Source organism: Prenolepis imparis, unplaced genomic scaffold (assembly GCF_030444845.1).
Source record: "Prenolepis imparis isolate NDT839.2.m4 unplaced genomic scaffold, iyPreImpa1.0 SCAF_3, whole genome shotgun sequence".
In the NCBI taxonomy this organism is placed as follows: domain Eukaryota; kingdom Metazoa; phylum Arthropoda; class Insecta; order Hymenoptera; family Formicidae; genus Prenolepis; species Prenolepis imparis.
In genome coordinates, this window is record NW_028141161.1 from 16989348 (window position 1) to 17006615 (window position 17268).

At 31.9% G+C, this 17268-nt stretch overlaps 2 protein-coding genes across 6 annotated transcripts in view; one reads left to right on the forward strand and one right to left on the reverse strand.

The window, feature by feature from the left end:
* Positions 1 to 812: 812 nt before the first annotated feature.
* On the reverse strand, positions 813 to 6634 carry LOC145933347 (aminopeptidase N-like). 3 transcript variants are annotated; one of them, XM_083032960.1, is made up of 10 exons: positions 5784 to 6634; positions 5180 to 5335; positions 4425 to 5065; positions 3506 to 3587; positions 2654 to 3317; positions 2381 to 2568; positions 1793 to 1960; positions 1572 to 1718; positions 1207 to 1282; positions 813 to 1060 (listed from the first exon to the last, which is right to left on the reverse strand). In XM_083032960.1, the coding sequence occupies exons 1-10, from the start codon at positions 6263 to 6265 to the stop codon at positions 917 to 919; spliced, it is 2748 nt and encodes a 915-aa protein (XP_082889086.1). In that variant the 5' UTR covers positions 6266 to 6634; the 3' UTR covers positions 813 to 916. The 3 variants fall into 3 exon arrangements, 2 of the variants coding, with proteins under 2 accessions (XP_082889086.1, XP_082889087.1); XR_014424844.1 differs by lacking the exon at positions 813 to 1060 and having other exon boundaries at positions 1791 to 1960; XM_083032961.1 differs by lacking the exons at positions 813 to 1060; positions 1207 to 1282 and having other exon boundaries at positions 1588 to 1718; positions 1789 to 1960.
* A 151-nt stretch (positions 6635 to 6785) lies between these two features.
* Positions 6786 to 17268, forward strand: part of Machr-b (muscarinic acetylcholine receptor) — a 44938-nt gene continuing 34455 nt past the window's right edge. The window contains exon 1 of one of the 3 annotated variants that reach the window (XM_083032959.1): positions 6786 to 6869. The gene's annotated coding sequence lies outside the window, so the exon portion shown is untranslated. Of the gene's footprint in view, positions 6870 to 16003; positions 16851 to 17268 lie in introns of those variants that run through there. The other 2 variants (XM_083032955.1, XM_083032958.1) reach the window with 2 other exon arrangements.

Below are 17268 nucleotides of genomic sequence, written 5' to 3' on the forward strand. Positions count from 1 at the left end.
AACATAAATAGGAGAATTTGTTGATAAAGTTATACTCTAAATGTGTGTTGTAAAAAAGTTTAATTGCACTTCTATCTAAAGTTTTTGATCAAATCATAAAATATATCGCAAAAAGACGTGCAAATAATATGTAAACAAATACATAAATTGATATATCAAAGATAATGATTATTACGTTAAAAATAAGAAAAAATTACACATACATAATATTTATATAAACGTTTATCAATTTTATATAAAAACATGAAAAAACGGAACAAATAGTAGTCTTTATAATTGATTAGATATAATGATTTTTTCTTGATAATTATGTTTGAGTAATCAATTTAAGTTTTTGTTTCACGCAGATAAATAATTAATATATTGAAAAAAATTAAAGTTTAAACAGTGTTCAATAATTTTCTTTTTATCATATAAAATTTACAAATACACATATGCAATAAAGTCGTTGAGTGAATATATCCCCATAATAGATCCTTAAAAATTATGTTTAATTTTTTTATTCAAAGAAAATTTATAAATACAATTTTTATATTAAATTCTAATATAACAAAACATTAATGCAATTATTCTAATTAAATACTTAACGCGCGTGCACGAGATACTATTATCATACATTATCTCTTGATAAATACTAAATAACTTTTAAAATAATATATTTTATAATAAAATAACTTGTAATTATATTTGGATTTTTTCATAAAATAAAATTTTATAAAATTAATATTTTGGAACGTTGATGTTATAATATTAATACAAAATGCAATTTCATACATTTTTAAGTATAATCTCATAAAGTTCTCTTTCATGTGTATGATAATACTTCTATTGTATATTTATTTATATTTAATTACAAATACATTGTATTTAAATGCATTCATTATATTAGTATATCTCGTAATATATCTTTAAATCATTAATTAAATAATAATGCTTTCTCGATTGCAGGCAAAAATTCATTAATCCATGTTATGGACGCTGCAGAAACAGTTATAGCTTTTCTTGCTGAATTCAATGCTGATCCTAGGTCTTTAATATTCTTCTCAACAAAAAAGCGAAACTGTAATATTATAAGCATTATATTTTTATGTTATACAATTTTTATGATGCAGTGAATTCGATTAGTACATTATAGTAGTATAAAATATGTATGATAAGATATTATATTAATTATATTAAAATAGTATATATGATTGTACGCAATACCTTGTTTAATTGAACTTCTGTTGTAATTTTATTTCCTATAGCAGTAAGCATTTTATTTAAGAAATCTATTCCTCTTCTGTAAAAATCAGAGAAAAAATATTACCAGATTGATTTTAAGTTATAATTTTTTTTCTCTCGTTATAATTTATTAACAAATAATAAAAACATATAAAATAAAAGATTTTAATCGAGAGTGTGATAGTTTTTCTTATATAGAAATCTATATTCTCTGATACAAATATGCCCAATCAAATATTTGTTATTTCAACAAATAATATAATAAACAGTACTTTGTCGGCTCTCAAATTGCAAATTCTCATCAAATAAATTTATATAATAAAGAAAATAAAACAAATAATACATACAGTTTTATAACTGCATGCAAATTATTGAGAATGAAATCGATAACAGAATTCACATTTTCGGGATTGCCATTCAAAATTGCGTTAATTATCATCATTCTGTACTGTTTGCGGAGGTTGAATTCATAAGTTATGGACATATTAAGGTATCTGTGGAAATCGAAAGATTTAGAATCAGATTAAACACGCTTATTTATAGAATCCGATTCTTAGAACCCACACACTTATCGATTAATTGTGGATTTTTAGTACATCCAAGTGCATTTAACAAGAGCTCTTGTTCTGTATGTAAATCAGTGCGGAGGAACCGATTCCAGACTGTATGCCAATCATTATCATCACCTGCACGAATGCCCTCACAATACACGAAACTCTTGAGATTTGCTGATACTCTGCGTATATACAGTGAAGTATATCATTGTAAAGCAATATATTAATTAATCAATTATCTTTTTCGAAGAAGAAAAGTGTACAAGAATACCTATTATAATGTAGAAAAGATAAGATATAACAATTTAAAAGAACTGATATTCTGTGTTATATATGTTAAATATATTATTATAAAAAATTGTGTTAATTAATTAATTATTTTCTTAAGAAGTAGCATACTCTAGAAGAATTCTATAAAGTGGAAAAGATAAGATATAACAGTTTAAAAAATTGTACTATTTATATATGTACCCGAGTATTGGAATATTTAAATCTACTTCTAATCACAAAAAATATAGCTATAACACTATAAACAATATAAATGTATATATATATATATATATATATATTGATTTCGAAATTGTCATAGTAATTGGTCGTACCTTTTCTCCGACATAGAAATCCATGAATCAAATAAAATTTTTGATGTTTTTAGGCAGTGGATATTGTTGACTGAGCATGCAGTTGATAAGATTAATTCGCGATGTAATTTTATTGTTAAACTGTCTCCTGGGTTTTCGATGAAGCTCAATAAACTGTATATAGATTTAAGTATACAATTTGCATAGGTCTACAAATTATATTAAATTATTAAATTAAATTAAAATTTTCATTGTTTGATAAATTATTGATTGTTTAGAACAATAATCGCTTACCTGAAAAAGTTGTTGTACTTGCGGTGAGCTAGCGAGAATATGATTGAGAAAATTAAAGTTATTTATCGCAGCAACCCATGGTTCATACTCGGTTTCATGAATGAGATATATTGCAATGTCAAATGGAATAGAATAATTCACATAACCGGCTCTAGCTAAATTAAAGGCGTCATCTAGAAGCGCAGCTCTGTTTATCACGTGTATTTTTTTAAAGTTTTTTAATCTCAGATAATCGATAAGCATCTTCCAGTTATTCTCGTCATAATTGACTCTATAATATCCAACTTGCTGAACGTTGAAAATCACCCACGAGTTTGGCTCGAACGAACCAATTATTGCTCTCTTGACCTGCGGCTCCAACCATGCTGCTATATTGATTCGCTCAAATGTGGAATTTGATTCTTCAATTACAAAAGTTAACGGTATCCACCAACCAGATTTGTCTGTTTGCGTTGTATGGCGGTTTAAGTAAAATCGTTCTTGCGAGGCGAAAAGAATTTTTGTGGTGTAGTTTCGCGTAATGGTTACTAGAGGATATCCTGGCTGATTTGCCCAGGATTCTATGATATCTTTTACGAGCAGATGCTTAGGCAATTGCCCTAATTTATCTGATGCAGTCTGTAAGTGTCGATACAAATCGGATGGACGTGCTGCTTGATATGACCTAATAATAGAAATTAATATCTTTATAAAGTAGTATTAATAGAGCGATAAGAGAAATCGAAATGGCAATTATCAATTTCAATAAATTAGTTTATCGCGTGCATTTCAATGTATGTTTACAATTTTATTAAATTTTATTAAATGCAAAGTTGTAGAGAGAATTTAAAAACATTTAGCACGTAGGCTTACATTTCGCGCAAATAATTCTGCAAGCCTAATTGAAATGCTGTGCTTCCAATGATATGATTGATCATACGAATTACGGATGCACCTGTAAATGAGACAGTGTATTAATATTTATTTTATATTGATTAATTGATATGTGCGTAAAATAAATGTTATATATTATTAAATATTTTTCTAATAAAAGATTGAAATGTTCAATAAAAAAAAAAAAAAATGTGTATGTATGTTCCAATTATAGAATATGAGTTTTTCATATTTCGTTGTATTATTTAATTATAGAAAAGAGGAAAATCAATTTCGCAATGTCACAATTTAGCTTTCTAGTACAATTAATTTAAAGTTTATTTCGTCATCGATATTTTAACCAAAATTCCGAAATCTAGAAAAATAATCTCAAAATGACAATTTATATGAATTTGTTAATTCATTCACGTATGTGAATGAAAATATATGGCGTACGATATTAAAGTTATGTTACAGATGTGTATAATTATGTTAGAGATGTGTGGAGATATGTTAGAGATTAATTTTTCCTATAATAATTTATTTTGCACATATGGTTTGAATATGTGACCACTTGTGAAAATAAATTATCACACGATTGGCAGATATCTTTATCTGTTTTGCGAGATTGTTACACGTATACAATCAACAGGTTGCGTAAGAAACATGACGCAGCACATGTAACTAAAATCAAATAATTGAATACAGAGTGTTTACAAAATACAGTTCTCTGTTTCACTTCATGTTTTATTCATTGTCAGTTCATGTCTTATTCATTCTCGGTTCATGTGTCGTATTCTACTGTTTCCTGTTTTATAAATGTTTTGTATGAAAATTATTCCAATACATTTTAGTGGCATTTTAACTCAGAATTTACAGAAATAAAATAATAATAACCATTTATATAGTTTATACATACCTTTTTTATAAGAAACGAAATCTAAAGTAGCCATAATGCTGCTACGGTTCCCGACCTCTCGACCGTTCAGTGTACGTGTATGATCATCGGAATCTGCGAGTAGCGTCGGTTGAAGACAATCTACCGCGAACACATTCATCATTTTCAGATCCGGTTTTACTATGGATACACCAAAGTATTGGAAATACGTAGCAAAGCCCTCCTTCAACCAGGCGACGTCCCAGAATTCGGGTGTCACCAGATTTCCGAACCAGGTGTGAGCGTACTCGTGAGCCATCGTTGTCAATCCGTTCAACACTATTCTCGTCGGCGTGATTCCGTTCTCATGCAATACTACGGATTCCCGATAAGTGACGAGGCCCCAATTCTCCATCGCGTTAAAATTGAAATCCGGTATTGCAAATTGATCGACCTTCTCCAGCGGGCTCTTCACCGATAACCACGTCTGCAATGCCGAGAAGACTGCTTGGCCGCGATTCAAGGCCATCGATCCGCGAAACTTCATGGAGTCTCTCGTCCACATCTTGAAGTTCTCCGAAATTTTTGATCTCTCCGGGACAAAGTTGTGCACTGTCCATCCTACCAAGTATGTAGGAATTCGCGACGTTCGGTGAAATGTGGTCACATAGTAAGTATCATTTCTGTAAGTAGTCGAGAATGAAACTATCTTGTCTTTGTCTTTTCTTTTGTGTGTGTTTCTTTATATGTATATTTCTTTTAGTATTTAATATAAGTTAGAAAAATTATACACTAACTTCATTTGTATAGATTCCACTGGAGTATTACTCGTCGCATTTTGATCTTTATGATGACCAATTCGTATTTGGAATTCCGCCTTTAAATATGGCTCGTCCATACATGGGAATGCACGACGTGCATATGTAGGCGAAAACTGAGTTACGCCGATTCGTCTAAAGAATATATATTTAGCAATATATTTCGAATCAAATGCAATAATTGTTAGAAAATTTGTTTTTATCAGTTATAAACAGATACCTCTGAATATAATTGTTCTTTTTGCTGTTGATATAAGAAATTATACGTAAAAAAAGTATATATATAATATATACTTTAAGATATTGTATAAAGTATGTAAAAATAAAAAAGAAAATATACAACGATAAATAGGAAATATGTGTAATCAAATATAATTAATCATAAACATTTCTGAAGGTTTACATTGTTATTAACTTGTAATAACACACAGAATATATATTGCATTAACAATTACATGAATGTATATAATTAAGAGAATGTTAATGATTAATGTTTATATTCAATATTTTTATACAGACTTTTAATTGTATAAATTTTGCTTCGATTTCTGAAATATGCATGTAAAAGAGTTTTCAGAATTACCTAATTTTTCCTTCAACTTCGTACAGACTTGCATAAAAGCCGAAAACATCGTTCGCGATGTATCCTTTAAAGGATAATTCTATCGTATATTTTTCAGGTTCCAGTGCACGTTTGAGTTTAATCGTAAGCATCTGTGTTTCTTCATCGTACACGTAATGTAAAATTGGAATCAATTGACCCGACTTATCCGATAAAGATGCATTTGATTGTACAGTTAATGCATCTGTGTGCAGAACGATGAAATCTATTTTTTCCAGTACTTGCAAGATGATCCGTACATGACCATCGTAATCCGCGTTACTGGGATGAGTGTAAATCGATAAATCATAGGACACAGGAATGATTTTCTTGGGTAGTCGGTATCGTGCGGAAATTTCATTCGAATTTTTATTTTTATCTATGCTGACATACGCGAGTACTAGATTTAGAGCGACGAGAATAATCAATAAAATCACAGAGGACATGAAACGATAAGAAATCATGATTATTTTTTAACATAGATACATTCAGTCAAATTCTAAAAGTTGGTTTCTATGAATTCTATGAAAAGTTGATTCTATGAAGAGGGCACGATTATATATATGTGTGTTGAACTATTTATCTTTCACCTTGCATTATGTTATACATATATAAGAGATAATGCGATAAATGTTATATATATTATATAAAACGAACACGCACACACATAATGCAGTAGTCACATGTGCACACACGAGTTTAAAGTACGAATTCTATTTTTAGTGAATATTATCAGTAGATGATATTTTTTATCACTTATTGTAATCAGAATCAAATTTCAATTGAAAATTTAATTACAAAACGTAATGCTCAGTAATGTTTATACTGTATTGCAAGATTAAGACTACATTGTCAGAGTAAGACTAATCGCATTTACTGCGTAGTTGTTATATTATGTGTCATTAACGATTACGGATAAAGATAAATTGACATCGACCTCGATCGGACATTTAGTGAGATAATATTTGTCTGTCATATTCAGGGTAATAATCAGTGATAACAAGTTTCAGTGAGAATACGATAGGATATACGTACTAGTATCTGCGTAGAAAGCCACGTATATTTTCTGTGAGTTTTTTAAATTTGCTATGATATTAAATATTAGTATCGACTTTAATAATTGATTGATTGAGTTTTATACTGTCAACTATCTATTAATTTATAAGAAAAAAAGAAACAGAAAGATGAAAGAGAGAAGACGTATCTATATATTAAATAATTATCTATAAGCTGGACGTATATAAAATGTCTAACAATAAGATATCATTTAGATTAATAAGTATAAAAAATGATAAAGTTCCTGTTTGTTGTTAAGCAAAATTCTCGATTATTCTGAAAGATATTTAACCATTGACTTCTTTTTTTATTATTATGTCAGATCCATTTTTTCCTACAGATTTTTAAAAATTTCTTGCATTGTGTGTTTATTTATATTGGCGAATGTAGCACTTGCAACATTCCTTGTTAGGTCGAGGTGGTGGCTGCTAGTTGGTGACAGTGTTGAGGTTTTAGGCACAACTTGCTGAGATTTGCATGTAATTGCTGTAGGCTACATGTCTTGCCTCTAGGCTGCGTTGAGGTTTACTTACGTTCTATACATCTTGATATTGGAAGCCTAAGCGATATCCTACTTTGTATGGTCCTAGGTTTACTTGTAACTTATTTATAGAAACGATACGTAGAGAAGAGTACAGGCACTAATTTTGTTGATAAAATCAGTGATTACGGATATAAAAAGTTAATATTACGTTTTTCATATTAAATAAAAAATATGATATATATAAAAATCTTTTTTGCGTATATTAAAAACTATTTTAAAGCAATGTAGTGCCTGAACATAAATTTGACATTGTGTGGCTAGATATATGCAAACGTGTAATAATCATTATGCTATTTGAAAAACATTTTTATTTAATATCTTAAAATTAATTTAAACGAAATTTTGTAAATTTAGAAAAAAATGGAGAATTAAAAAATATATTAAACTGTGTGAAAAGTTTGTATTTATATTTATAATATTCATATATTTAAGTCATTTTTTATTATTCGATAACATCTTTATTCGACGCATACACCATTTATTTTTCTAGATGAAAAAATGGTCCAGATTATTTTAGTAGCCTTTAATATCAAATAATTTATCGTTGAAGAAATTCTATAAAGATAAAATAAATAATGATAATTATGTAGATGATTTAAGTCTGGTTTATATTTAAAACAAATGTGTCGTCTACTAAAAAAATGTGAGGTTTAGCATTGGTTTGGTGAAAAATGTAAATCGTCATTTTAATTAATAAAAAAATCATTATTATATTGTATTTTTTAATATTTTAATTTCGAGAAAGTGTTTTAAAAAATCATTATAAAATGCACCGATCTTTAATAAGAAATTCAGTAGAGCATTTAATTATAAATAATAGGGACATATATCATATTACATAGGAGAATACATAAATGAGCAGCAATATGTATATTAGGCTGACACGACGGACGACTTAAAGGAAGTTGCAGTCATGATTGGCCTGCATAATGAAGAAGCTCGAATGCCATTATACTGGATGGCAAGCTTAAAGTTTCAGCACCTATCGGTTAGATACCTTGTGACAATCCTGAAACCTTGCCCCCGTTGAGAAGCAATCCCTGGGAAAGTTTGTCCGGTTTACCCCAGCCTTCGTATAAAATGGCTGCGTGTGGGTTTGCATGATTTTCTCCTTTCGTCTTTCATCATTAAGATTTACTTTGAAATTGCATCGATAATGAGTAAGTGCATCCCGTCTTTTCATAATATGTGCATAATGTGTGCGCAACTGTTTTAATTGAGTAGAGTAGAAAATATTTCTTTGCAATGTTTAAAAAATTTTAATAAATGTAGTTATTAGAATCTGAGGATCTAATTATAAAACATTATTTCTAAAAACATCATTTCTTAAATGATATGATATAATTGAAAGAGAATTTCTTGCTAATATTCCTTAGAATTACATTATTGCAATTACATTATTGCTTTATATGTGTTAATGTTTGTCGCACAAGAAAGATTCATCAAATAGATAAAAGACGTAAAAATGTAGAATTAGCTCCACTTCGAAGTAACGTTTGTAATAATCTTACCGACAAATTAAATTATCAATTGATAATAAATTTCATAATTCTTATCAAATGTCTCACGAAGCGAAATCGCGTATGAATATCAGCGGAAACAGTTCCAAGAGACAGACATTCCGCGAATCATTAATTATGAATATTGTAAATTGAATATCTTACTATTGCTTAATTATCTTTTTACACTTAAAAATTTATAAAATTGCATAACAAGATATTTTTGTTTTCTACTTAAGTTTACTATAGATTAAGACTCTATGATTGTAATTTTATATTGTATAATATAATATTGCATTTCCTGTGTTTTTGAATATGTACTATGATTATTCTTTATCTGATCTTTATAATTTTTTGCGATATTATCTCGCGATTCCTTGATAAGATTCAACTTTAATTTTAAATTTGAACGCAGACAAAAAAATTCAAGAAGTTTTCCGTGACTTTATGTTATTGAATTATAAAAAGATAAAGATATATTGTACTCTCTTCTTGCAATCTTTTTAAATGTTAACGTACTTTCTGAAATTAATATATATATATATATAATTTGCTATTTATAAATTCTATGCTTCACTCACATCCTGTTTTTTTCTCTAGCCTTTCTTTTTCAACATTTATTTCTCAATTTTTTGTATAACAACTATTTCCGCACAAATGATTAGATTAAAAATAGATTGAATTTCTTTAAAATCGAAAAATAAATAATAATATTTTCTGTTTACTCTGCTTTTGCTTCTGTTACATGCGATATACGCGCATGTTATTCGCGCATCAGAGAAATGCAAACATGTACCATGTAAATCAAATTACGCTCGCTTGATCGTTTTCGACTTTCCATCCAAAATTGCGCCGTAGTAACAATTGCACTGATACATAGTAATAATTTATATTTTGTATAAAAAGTTGGTGATCAATCGAACCAAGATCTATGGATTTACATTTTTTATTTGTATCACAAACACATTTTATTTTATATATCTATGCATGTGCGTGTTTGCTAAGATATGTCAGAAAATTATATCTAATTATGAACAAAATCAATAATGTGTGAATATTCTTATATAATAATATTCAATAATATCTACGAAAGAGAGAGAGTAATAAGTGGTAGTAGCAATTAATGCGCAATAATATATAATATGAACAAGCTACTGATAATCTGTAAAAAATAAGAAACAATAAAAAATCAACTTTTCCGGTTTATTCCGGAAATTCCACCATCATTTTCTTGATGATTATCTTCTCGGAACTCGAGAGCGATGTTGGTATTCTCAAATTGATCGCCTCGAGGGTTGATCTGGGTATCGTTTCAACATTCATTCGCAATCGACAATCATGAGAAAACTGATACCAAAAGACGCTATTGTGATGCTGTAGAACTGTAAGTTTTGTTAAAATTTACAACGCACTTGTGTCGTATTTGAATATCCGAGAGATATGGTGAAAAAAATTATAACATTACTAAGGTTTTTTTTCTAAAAATTGCCATTTCAGTAATTTATTGTGATTTACACAATGCATGACAAACGAATTTCTCATAAATGTTAATCATTGTTTTTCTTTTTAGCAGTTTAATAAAAGAGATTATCCATTTTCCCGATATATTAATAAAGCAAGCTAAAGTTAAGCTATTAAAAATGCTTGTCTTCTGAAACTTTACTTATAGCTTTGTTATCTGTCATGGCTTAAGCTTATACAAAATTGTTTATTAAAAATAATCCGGCGCAAATTTATTGTTGCAGTTAAATCCATGTTTAGATTAATTTGCTATTTTATGAAAATTACTGCTTCACAATATTCAACTAATCCGCAAATCAAAATTTTTGCGTACACAACAGATATAAAGCTGGAATTAAACAATAAGTTTGTTAACAAACGCAATTTTTGATATTTTGATCGTATATATAATGCTATAGAAAAAATATATAGAATTTTCTTGAGATTTCTTTTTAGTTGCACAATTTTCAATCAACATTTTAAGTGCTCCGATGCGTCGCGGAATTTTCGCCGAGTTCAAAATCTCTCATAAAGTGATCAATTAATCAACTTTAACTTTCGATTCAAGTAGTTGCTTGCGAAGATTCCTCGAGTTTTCTTCGAGTCGAAATCAAATCAAGAGACTGGCAGATCCCGGGATAAGATGGTCGTGAAGCGACCGCTGTGCTCGGACGAAGAGGAAGCGGCGAAATAAAAAGTCGAGCATTTAGCCGGGACCGAGGCCTAATTTAGTCAGGCCAACGAAGGCGAGTTTTGCTTCGGGAGCCTTTGCAAATTGCCGTCTATACCGCCTGCTTGCTTGTCCTGGTAACATCGATGACGGAAACACGGTAATTCGATTATAAGGCTGTTTGAAAGCTTCGTCCTATCTCTTCTCTAGATGTACCGATGTTGCTCGCGTTTCACTCGCGACGTGCATAATTATATATGTAAATTTATAATATACGCGTATGTTTATATTTATTGATATCTTGATATTTGTCTACTGATCCAAGTCATTGTGGAATCTACGTGATATGGTGATGTGTCGATTATGATATAAATGCAATGGTCTCTCTCATCGATAAATCGCGAAAAACAATATGTTCCATTCAGATTATTTTGACTCTGATTATTACAATTAAAATTACAGTTAAAATTTCATAGCAACTAATTGTGAGTCATATTAAGTTAATCAATTGATATTTCGCGATATTTGACATGTAAAAACCTATGTAAGAAATCTTGCAAATATTTATTAATAAAACGATCAAATCCGATTTGATGATGCCATTAATATTTTATTTATAATATAAAGTGAAGAACAAAATTTACCGTCCGGAATTGTTGAGTGCACATTTATGCGATATCATGTTAGTGTTCCTTGAGTGCTTGGCTTTTTAGCGTACTAATTGAATTGTTTGTGCAGCAGTATAGTTTGTTATGAAAGGTATTTTCAATTTTGAACGTCATTGGAGAACTAGAGGGTATCTTTTATAAAAAGAAATAAGATTGTTTACAATTTGTTACTTATGTTGACTATATAGCGTATTTCTCTTCTCTCTCTATATATCATATTTTTATATAATGCACAATCTCTTAAATCCCTATCATTAAAATTTTATTATCGATTCTTTTTACGTATTACAGTTTTAATCCTTTATAAAGGTTTACACATTTTTATCCTCGAGTTGAACGTTTAAACAGTTAATAAATTATGTATTTTCCTCCAAATAGATTTTTCATTTGTTATTTATGCGCTCTTGGTCTTGAAAAGATGTTTACTAAAAATGTTACGAGAAAGTAGAGAGAATCGAGTTGACCTAAAACTGCAGCTTTCAATGCATGTACGATTATATTTGATTTGTTTGGATAAAATGCATTTTTGTATCGAGGCGGATATGTTTCTGTAAAATCTAATTTGCATTGGAAAGCATGATATTTGAGATATACGTTATCGCTGATAAATTAAATTATAATGTATTTGCATGTCCAAAAATTTTCAATATTGTTTTAGCATCTAATTTAAATATATAAATAAAAGATGAATAGAGAGAGAAAGAGCCAATAAGAATTTTCTTCGTACGCAATCTTATTTAGATTTTCATTAAAAAAAAAGTGTTTCATTATGTACTCTTCTTCTGCGCTGTCTACATTTTATATACTTATAAAATAATCGTGTCGCTAATTTAGCACTGAATTTCGATGTTGATTTTAGCGAGTCACGTTTTTCACGAAAGTCACGTCAAGAATATTGCCAGTGTTGTAAGCGGAGTTAAGCGCGGCTGTGCTAGCGAGTACTTCCGTGTATCTTTATATCAGTGCCCAGAGCTGTGGCAGGAGGGAGCGTTCTTTAGATGACCAGGGTGGTCTTTGTGTCTGCGTGGGTAAATATTAGCGGAGGATGATGAGAGCCTCCCCCTATTCGTTCTTTCTTCCATTCTTCTTCCTTTCAACGACGCGTCGCAAACTTGCCCTCTTCGTCGTTCTGACGGATTCGTTCGTCCCGTCGCTACGTCATTCTGGAGACTGGAGGCTTTTACCTGTCCTTTTCAAACCGACGGACCTCACCGAAAATTCACTCTAATATTGCCTCCATTGAAGTATGCACTCACGGCGGCGCCTTCTCTTCCGCGTGATACCTCGATTGGAAATTGCGTACTCGTTATGAGAATCGAATCTAATGCTGGTTAAATTTTTGCCAATAATTGAGTACTTGTGATCTTATAAACTATGCTGATAACAAGAAAGCGAGGATAAAAAATTTAATTCCATTTCAAATTTCTCATTTTTCATCTGTAAACTCATGCCTGTAAATTATTGATCTATGCTGCAATTTTGTTATGCAATTATTTTCCCGAAATTTTTGTGTGTATAGAAATATCCTTTCTATTAGCGAAAGCTCTGTGACATTAATAGCATTAAGGTTGTCTTTACCGCGTGTGCTGTTTTGCTCAATAAAGTGCATGAAACATGCCTAGCCTGTCCCCACGGGCACACCTGTCTCATGAATAGCGTTCAACATCGATGAAGATCGTGCGATTGAGTACTGTGGTCCAAAATTAACCCCGATGCACGGAAAGTACGGAATACAGTGTAGTGACGTCACAAACGACGTAGAACCTGGTTTTGTTAGTGTAGTTCCTTGTTTCAGATAGATCGAATAGCACATCCGCACCTTAACGCGCATACTAACACATTATTGTTCATGCAGTCATTGCCATCCAAGGACAACTTGGTTTGGCTGTAATGAACGTTTCGATAGACAGAATAATTTTCTGCAAGATAATATATATGTATGCACGTTAAATTCATCTATTATACACGTGAAGATATTTATTATCAGTGCACTTTTTTTATGTAAAGATTCTTATATATATTGAGATAATTATAAAATTATTCATTTCTCCTTTTGGCTACTTTTTTATTCGATTATATTTTCCTTTAGATATTAATCGTATTTAAAAGTTCGAGAAAGATTACTTTATAAAATTTTAAAAATATTTTTGTTTATATATATATATATATATATATATATATATATATATATGTGTGTGTGTGTATAATGTTATATAGATAAATTCCAAGCAAACATCTGCTTAGATAACAAAGACACAAATTTAGCGATAGTGCCTTGGCTTGCATTTGATCTCAATTAGTCTTTTGATGTTCATGACATCGCGATATTCCACTCATTACTTCGTGTAATGGGGTTAATTTTGGGGCTAAGGTCTGTCGCACATCCACGTCAAAGCGAAGGAAAGGACAGAAGCTTTGTGTGCAGTGACTACTGTCAGGTACGATTGCTGCGACTGCACTGGATACGTGGAACGCATTTTCCAAAGCGGTTCATCAGTTAGATCAATACACAGTTAATCGAATGGAATTTTTGTGTTTAGAAAATACCTACCCAGTACATATAAATTGCATAATCTCAAGCAATAGTTGATAAAAATTATAATACAATGGCAATTGTTTAAACATGTAGAATATTATTATTTCGTTTTCATTACTTCTCTAAGAGATCGTTATAAAATTTTCTAAATCTATTATTTTTCCGTTTAATGCAAAACTTAATCGTGTAATAATATTTATAATAGTGCACAATTATATTAAACCGTATCGATAGTAGCACGAGTGCGCAAACATTAATTTTGGAGAATACTGCAATTAGAACAAGGAGAAATTCTGATTGATCTATTTTAATGATAGTTCCAGAGACTTATCTAATCGCTAGTTCATTCTCGTTGTTCTTCCGCTCTGTATTCATGAAGTTGGTTGGTTGCCGCTCATCTGTAACAGAAGTTCCCCAGCGCAAACTTGCCTTTGACAAACTATGAAGTGTCAACGGATTAGCGAGCAGCCGATACGCCGCATAATTCAAAAGAGAAGACGCAGCTGCGAGGAATATAAGTTTGCGTGGCAAACATGTAAGGCTATTTGCGGTTATTACACCCGCTTTTTTAATAAAAAAAACTTGTGTTATAACTTGACACTTCTACAACAAAACTTATGAATCGCTGTTGCAAGTAGTGGTCAGCTGATTCCCCCAATTTCGTGCAACAAAAAGTATTCTTGCGTAGAAAATTTCATCTATCTTCCGTCTGCAACAAAGTTATTATTAGCGAAGAAAGACGTGCGATCTCAAATTTGAAGCGAAACTCGTCTCAAAGATATAAATATACTATAAAATTAACTTCTGTTCTTTTTCTGTTATAACGCTTTTTTGGCTCTTAAAATGTCTTTCTATTTTATTTCGTATCATTATCTGATATTTAAATAAAATAGAAGACATTTCAAAACACGTGCATAAAAGATATAAAAGTATCCGGTACAAAAATGTGTCATAGCAAATAATTAGTGTATCTAATCAATATGTCTTCTTGTTTTGTACATATATGTACATAAAACCACAAGCTTTGACTAAGTCTTAGATATCAAATCGGCCTATAAACAATCTTAATCTCATATATCATTAATTACCTCTATTATATAGGTTAAATTTATTTCAGTGGCTAATATGTTAGTTATTATTTTTAGAAGAAGCAAGAGAATTAAATATAATTGAACTTTTTGCATCATAATACAAAACTAACTCGCCCAATATAATGTTTGAGATGGAATATACCTGGATAATTGAAAATCGGCGTTTATAATCCTGGATAATCACAGAGATTAATATATCACATAAAGATTATATTTTAAAAATAATATTATAAATTTGATGCGAGAAAAAGTGAACAACGCGCGATTTGTAGGATCTGTCAGATCTACATCTCTTTTTGGTGACAATCAACATGCACATAAATACGTACTCTGCAGCGCATTGCGACGATTAAATTCATCAAAATTACAACAGACTTGAAATCTTCTATTCGCGATCTATCGCGCGGATTCGTCGCAATCGAGCAGCTCGCTGTTAATCGGGGTACTTTAGCGGCGCCGCGAGTCGCCGATGATTATGATGATAGGAAAGTAGGTGAATTGATAATGACTCCATGAGAAACGATTCATCCCCCTGCACGAAGAGCGCCGAGCGTTCCTGCGCACGCGTGTGTCGGAACGGGGTTGACGACGGTGCACGGCGTCGCGACGCTCGCCGGCGCTCACTTGAATCCTCGCCGCGTGTTTGTCGGGCGATTCGCCTTGAAAGATCGTGGTCCGAGAACGACGGCGGGAGGAAGCCTACATCTGGACCGAAGTCTCGGCCGAGGCACGGACACATCGATCGTGAAATTAATCGTGCTTCTTATAAAATACTGCATCACATGTCGTCGCAACGATCAGTCGCGAGACACACGTGACCTGTCAATACTCTTTCCTGTCAAATCGCGGATCGTCCCCGAGGGTGTCTCGCGCGAATACGTAATGTATTCAAATGCGAAGGGATGCAGCAGCAGCGAGTGAAAACGGACCGACCGGGATCAGTCGTAGGGACATCGCAAATGTCCCGGTGGATCGTGTTCGTCGAGTGTCCGAAGTGATCTAACTCGACAAGGTCAACCCCTTCGGAAATCAACATCAAGCCGACTTATCGTCAAGGACGATCACGCGCAAGATCGCGGATTACGGTCTAGGACGATCGAATCGATTTGGAGTGTCGCGCGGCGATTCTGCGACAGCGATCGGGACGATATTCAACGTCGTATAGATGCGGAGTCGCTCGAGAACGTTCGAGGGTAAGGTTCCCGCAGGATCCCTCCTAAACTCCTCGTGAACGACATCGAGTGCTGATCGACTCCGTCGAACAATCGATGTATCAATGCCGCGAAACGATCCACGACGGCTCTCGGTCGTCGCACTGTCAGGTGACAGTCGTCGCGTGCCGATCGGAGAACTTGGCGCCGACGCGTGCACGGAAGATGGAAGTAAGATCTCGCGTTCGTGCATCCGCGTGGAGCACTAAGGGTTGAAGTTTCGGAGTTCCGGTGGCCTACTTCGGCTCTGTCCTCCAGACGGAGGGCGCGCGAGGTGAGGCTATCACTTGGTTACTTGTTGCCGTGCGTTCCGGGGGGATATCTGATTGGTCGATCACACGAAGAGGCGAATTTCGTTTGCACGTCAATGTCTTATAGCCAGAGAGAGAATGAGAATTATAGCCTATTATATCCTCTTTAATATCTATCCTTTTTCTCTCTCTTCTTTTCTCTTTTCATGTTGAATTATATTATTCTGAAACTTGTTTTTTATCGTATATCATTTTCACGTGTAAATAATTATGCTAACATCAAACACACACTTTTAATCTAAGTAACTTTTAATCTAAGATGAAAGAAATGTAGAGAACAATTCAATCAGCACGTTTAAAGTTCGTTCTAACTTTATTGCAAATCTTGAAGAATGAAAAATATAAATCTTAATTTTATATTCTGTCCTCTTTCAAGGACGG